The sequence below is a fragment of the Pundamilia nyererei genome, unplaced genomic scaffold (assembly GCF_000239375.1).
Source record: "Pundamilia nyererei isolate P.nyererei 1_Seehausen unplaced genomic scaffold, PunNye1.0 scaffold00023, whole genome shotgun sequence".
In the NCBI taxonomy this organism is placed as follows: Eukaryota; Metazoa; Chordata; class Actinopteri; order Cichliformes; family Cichlidae; genus Pundamilia; species Pundamilia nyererei.
The window spans coordinates 2,548,008-2,554,543 of NW_005187424.1; the positions used below are offsets into that span (position 1 = coordinate 2,548,008).

The window sequence follows — 6,536 nt, forward strand, 5'->3', positions numbered from 1 at the left end:
TAAATCAAAACAAGCTGCTGATTATTTCACATTTTACTTGTGAGCAACGGCACATTTAAATCTTACAAATATAGTTATTTGGCTTATATCGTGATAGATATCGTTATCGCCTGAAATGAAAAAAACATATATCGTGATATGAAAAAATCTTATATCGCCCAGCTCTACATGAAACTTAATTGAGTTGCTTCTTGTTACACTTTCGAGGTGGGAAAAAAAGGCTAAATCATCTTGTAATGAGAAGGCCATACTGATGAACTGCTAATTACAATCATAAAAAACATCATCCTTGACTTGTTGTCATTGCAGATCAGAAAATTGTGGGATTAGAGTAATAATCCTACAGAAACCAAACCTGGCCACACTGATCTATACCTTACCCAGCGGATACCAGTGGACTTAGTGTTGCTGTGGTTCTGTATATCATTAACGTCTGTAAACTGTCGACAAATAGGACAAGAAAAGGAAGGACGACTCAAAAAAACTAGCTCCAACTCTTACCAAAGTCAAATAAACAAGTGAAAATACAGAGTATGTGTGGTGGTGGTGGGGGGCAACTTACAGCTCATCTGGACAGTTGATTGGTTGTGCTATTCTGTACCCGTCTTTTAGGTAAGCCGACATCTCGAAAGGGTCAATGTCGACGTAGGGGGTCTGCCCCAGAGTCATCAGCTCCCACAGCGTCACTCCAAAAGCCCACTGTGAACACACAAATTCTCTGAATAACCCTGAGACCAGTGCTTAGCATTCATTCACAGCACTTTACAAAAAAATACAAGCTTTTAATGTGTTTTCATCAAACAGGGCGAACATAACCAGAGGGTGGAAAAGTAGCGTTCCCACTTGTTGTACTTGTATTCAAATACACGACGTTCCAAATGAACAATGTGAGGAAATTATGTCAAGAAATGTATTTGGAATATAAATCACTGCTGCCAGTTTTTGTTGAGAGTGAAAGTGTAAGCAGTTATTATCAGGGTTCAAACTGCCTGCGAGTGTTCACTCTGACCTCTGAACAGAGAAAAGATGAATTACTCAAATCATATTTAAGATGCTTCCAGTAGGTTTTGACCTTGAAGTTGTTTGTTTAAACTCTGGAAGCCATAATATCTAAAATAAAACTGACATTGACAGACAGAATAGCCCAGAAAGCATTGAGTTTCTGCTGTGTTAGTATGCCCCGAGCCTTAATGGGGTGACACAGGACCTTTAAAAGGAAGTGCAAGGACTGTTTAGGAACTAAGAGCAAGGTGGGCTCTTCAGAGGGGGGGTTGGGACAATAAAACAAAAACGTGTTCTACGGTAAACCACCCTGTTCCCACATCAGTGAATAAGCCACTGCCAACATTCCCAGTAAAGCTTAAACATGCCAGTAGGAACGCTCCCATCCTGTGTCGCTTGCTATCTGATTTGTGTACCTGCTGATGTAAGGGCACAATACATTTGTGTGCGTAACAGCAACACACTCAAGATGCTATACAGCTCCAGGTACTTGTATGGACTTGCACTGGGAGGCTGTTAATGCCAGGCCTCTGTTAAATCTAAGTGCCATGATTGCCATGGAGCGGTGTGACCATAACAGGAATGTGGAGGGGGTGGGGACACGTCTGGCTCGTGTCTCAGTGGTGTCTCTGAGGATCTGTTAGGCAGACTTCCCGACTGCCTCCGTCGCACCCGGTCTTCTATCCTGGAACAGGAAAGCGAGAAGAGCCACAGACACGCCTTTCCCTTTGACACCTTGACCAAGTGTCTAAGAATGGCTTGCACACAATCGGTGCCATTTCCCGGATCGCCTTAACTGCATCATGTCTACTGGAAACATACTCGCATTTAGAAACCTCAGAGAGACAGGAAAAGTCGCTTCTGCTATTGTTTTGTTGACAACGAATCACAGTTACAGCGTTGCCTTGTTAAGCAACAGCAAGCAAACAAAGCAAAAATGAAGCCCAAGAGGGCGCAACAAAATAATCCTAAATGGTTGACAACACAGTGGCTGTGTCCATCATTTATATACAGTCTATGGAAGTAAACTGCATATCTGGTAGTTCTTACCACATCACTTGCACTGGAAAAGTCATTGTTGAGCAGGCTTTCCAGGGCCATCCAGCGGACAGGCCGGTTCTCATTATCCCCCAGACAGTGGTAATCCATGGGAAAGAGATCTCGGGCGAGGGCATTGTCTGTAATCTTCACCTGCATGTTGTCGTCAATGCTGTCGGTGGAGGGAAAGCACGGCCTTTATTTTTGACAAATTAAATTCCAAACCAAATCACCTGAAAGCTACTGAGGACAGCGTGACGACAGCTAGAGTCAGGTCGCTGAAAACTTACACGCAGTTCCTAGCGGCGAGGTCTTTGTGTATGACCTCTCTGCGAGCCAAGTAGCTCATTCCACATGCAATCTGGATGGCCATGTAAACCAGGTCCTGCTGAGAGATTGCCTGAAAGGAAATGGGGGAGAGAGGGCGACAATGTGCAGTTGAGAGACTGACAGGAAAAAGTAAAGACTGAGAGAGGACACCTGGTGACTTCTGTGTAAAATTGTTCTAGTTTTCTTTGGAACGGGACAATGTGGGCGAAATATGGGCATTACATACACCACGACTATTTTTTCTCTATAAATTCAACTGCAAGGAGACTGGAAAAACAAGACCTGACATGACTTGTTTAAATGCAACCTTTAAAATTTCAAAGATATATACGTACCCCTCAAGTGTAACAACTTTGGTGACCTCTAAACTCTTATTTCAGTGTCAACATCGAGTATAATAAGATAATTAGCACACGTCAGCATGCCGAGGAGAAAAAGACAGGTGTTATTTTTTTGTGATAAAGGGGTAAACTAAGGCTACATCTACATTAATCTCTGTCTAGACTCAACAGTTTCAGAAATATTTCCTCATCTATATACCTACCTCATGCAACAAGATCATTCATGTACACTGTGTAAACACAGCAGAATGTTGCGGTAGCTCAGCGGAAAACACTGCTGCCCCTCAACAAGAGGGTCCTGGGTTCAAACTCTAAGAGTGTGCTTCAATGTGGAGTTTGTTGATTTTCTTGCCATCAAAAAATAAAATAATATAAAAAACCTAAATGCTCCCTAAATGTCATTAAATCTGAGAAAAGCTCCCACCTTACCAAAGAAGTAGCTAATTTATTTGCACAGTATTTTTTAGAAAAGCTCAAGAAGCCATTCAAAATTGTAGTTAATTGAGTTAAAGGGCTTGAAGTGCACAGAGGTGGGGTTTTGTGCTTTTTAATTCGTGTTCTTAAGTAGAGGAGATAACCAAATGCATTTTTCAAAGCCAAAAAACCAAAACACCCACACAACACATTTAAGCATTGCTAAACACTGCAAGTGCCACAATCGACATGACACAGTCTGTTCGTTTGGTGAACACCAATATCACCATCATGACCAAAAGCAACATTTACGAGTGTTAAAATATGACTAAATCAGAAAATTATTTTGACACACAAGGGATCATGGCTACAAGATGAGCCAGTTGACAAAATGTAGGCAAAAAGGCAACCTGTCATATGCTGGTATCAGCCTTGAAAGTTTACCCAAAACGCACTGCTAGAAGTTTTTTTCCCCAGTGAATTATCTGAAACAAGATCAAACCTCCAAAGCACCCATACTTCTTTCTCTTCCTTTGATTGACTTTATTGAAACTATGATAAATCCCTTATTGTTACACTTAAAGTTCATTACAGGGAAAAAGAAAAAACCCTGATTGTAAACAGCACAACTTTAAGTGTTCTGTTTAAATTTCTATTACTTTGAGCGTCTGAATCACTAATTTGATGCTGCATTCAAAAATCTAGTAAAGTGAGAGCCTTTATCTAACAAAAAAAGAATTCATATTATGTTGGTAAAGTTTTGCAGTCCTTCATTAAATAGACTACAAATGGCTGTATTTTTCTCATGTACCATTGTGATATCCTTAACCGTAAAAATGATTTTTTAAAACATATGGTTTTATTTTATTATAATTTCTCACTTTTTAATAACAACACTGTCATGTTTTTGCAGTGAACCATGGCTAACACACAGAACAGCAAGATTTACTGCTGCAAAAGCCCTGAGGCAAATACTTAAAGCTCAAAGTGATGATGGAAATATCTGAAACATGTCTCACCTACAATTAAGATGTTAGTTTGAAACTGAAGCATGGATGTAACAAAGGAGAACACCCTAAACATACGGACTTCACTGCCATTTATTGCTGATCAAAGTATTATGGAGTAGCTTTAGAATATCAGTCACAGATAAAGTAAAAATATAGATATGAGAGAAACGGTTTTCTTAGATAAAAGTTAGACGTGACCGCACTTGGTCATTTTAGCCGTTTGGCTGCTTAAGGGTTAACACTGCTCTGAGGATTTAATCTGATGTGACGCAGAAACTCTTTTACTCAGAGGTTTAACCGAGTCTTACATTAAAGAAATGAGTCTGCTTTGTCTGTGGAGCTGTTGAAGGGCTTACTGACAATAGCTCTAAGTCAGCAGGTATGTCAGAGAAAAGACACTCGACCGCTAACGAAGTGAGGCTGCTCCTGTAACAAACATCCCGGAGAGCTGAAAAGACAACACTGAGCTCTTTAAGTAACAGCTCCAAATAATTGTGTGTATTGTTCAATTCTCTTGCATCTGGTCTGATTTATTCAGCACAATCCCCGGGTTAGATGTAAACACTGGAAATGGACTTTGTTGTCTTATCTGACAGTTGATACTGTGATGCAGGCAAAATTAACGCTTGGGACTATACCGAAAAACAAAGACTTGGGCAACCAGTGAACAAAGATTAGAAGACTTTAAGTCAACCGCTCAAGCGAAACGGCTACATGTGCAGCTGCTATGAGACATTCAAACTGTGCAGAATACATCTCAGCTGTCGGTGAAAGAAAAATGTCTAAGAACAAGGTCAACGCTCCAAACCTCCTCCCTCCCTCCCTCCACAGTCACACCTTTTAAACCAGATGTTCGCTTGCAGAATGAATGTTGTGCTCTTGGAGCATTTCCCCGCGAGTTTCATCTAAGCTGGCCTGATACTGAGCTGATTTATAGCTCAGCGTTTATTGCAACACCTCCAACTTAATGACTAAGTCTTTGTCTCCCGTAGCCGCCAAAGGTACGTATTGAAGCTGCCGAGAAGGAAGGTGCTGATGTGTGCCTGAAAAAGGCATTTGATTATTGTAAATGTGTGGCAAGCTTCATCTTGTGATCGCAAAGCATTTTTCTGCATCTGTATTTTGCAGCTGATTGATTGGTTGGATCTGCTGTGGCTTTTCTCCAAGCGCATGAAAGCCTCCCTGGGGTTAACTGTACAAAAGCCCGATTGTCTCCACGGAGTGAGTTACAAACCTCTGCCCTGAGCACCGGCTTTATCACTGTATCAACAGACCTCTTAATAACAGTGTAAACAGTAGTTACTGTAGGTGTTACTCGCCACTGATTGCTGCAAACACAAAATGTTCTTTCATGCTTGACACTACGATGGAATCTGACTTCTCTTTCAATCTGGGGGATTTATTTTAATGGCTTAATAGAGGTTAAAGAGGAGCCACGCATATTCTGACGCATTTATTCTAATGGTTTTACACGCAACCTGCTCTGAGAACAGGTTCATAAAATCTCGACTTAAATTTGGTCATCTCTAGGTCAGGGGTGCTTTCATTGTCAAGGAGTTAAATCTTTTCTCTCCCTTTATTTCCCATGGGTTGTGAGCCTAACCATAGCAACCATCCATTTACAAATGAGATAAAGTCACATGATGTCATTTGTATGCGACACAACACCATAATGGAGGCCATCAAAGCGATGGTATTCCTGCTGAACTGTATCTGCTCCTTGTTTCCCTCATTGCCAGGTCTGATACTGGTCATGGAGTCATTTTCATGACTCAATCAATGCCTCCCTGACCAATCAGTGGCAAACAGTCTGTTGATGTCACATGTTCGGCTTGACTCAGCTTGCTTAGAACCCGAGCAGAGTAGGTACTAAAAGCACCTGGTAACGGGTTCTAGCGTCTAATGGAAAACGCTAACAATGAATAGAGTCAAATCAAGCAGATTTGGTGCTACTGGTAAAAAGGTTTAAGGTGATCATGGAGGTTTTGTCCTCAGCGTTAGCTGCGTGTGTCTACATGCTGCATTGATGTATCACTTTTGCCATCAGGACCCCTTCACTTCGAAAGGTCCTGCCTGAAGAAAAAGCAGTTTGCAACTGCCTTCAAGTCACATATTTTTATAAATGTGCATTTATGTGATGTATCTGTGTGTTTTCTGCAATTCTTTTGTATACTTTCCCAATTATAACCGCTGACAATTAGTTTTCCTTAATGCAATATTTTCCTGTTTTTTTTTATTCTTCCATAAATGTATCCAGTTTTATTTTTGACTCTGATATGCAGCTTTGAATTTAACATCCTTATTTTGCTTGTATGTCAAAATATTTCGTTCAGATGAGATTGACATATATACCGTACATAGATATCTCTATATAGACAGATGTATCTCTGTATCTATCTAT

At 40.7% G+C, this 6,536-nt stretch overlaps 1 protein-coding gene across 2 annotated transcripts in view; it reads right to left on the reverse strand.

Annotated features, from left to right (window-relative positions):
• The window catches only part of ryk (receptor like tyrosine kinase), a 48,182-nt gene that overhangs the window by 4,264 nt on the left and 37,382 nt on the right, over positions 1 to 6,536 (reverse strand). For both annotated transcript variants that reach the window (XM_005727183.1, XM_005727182.1), the window contains exons 13-15: positions 2,331 to 2,440; positions 2,053 to 2,212; positions 563 to 699 (exon numbers count right to left, since the gene is read on the reverse strand). In XM_005727183.1, coding sequence (XP_005727240.1) covers positions 563 to 699; positions 2,053 to 2,212; positions 2,331 to 2,440 — 407 coding nt within the window. The remainder of the gene's footprint in view (positions 1 to 562; positions 700 to 2,052; positions 2,213 to 2,330; positions 2,441 to 6,536) is intronic.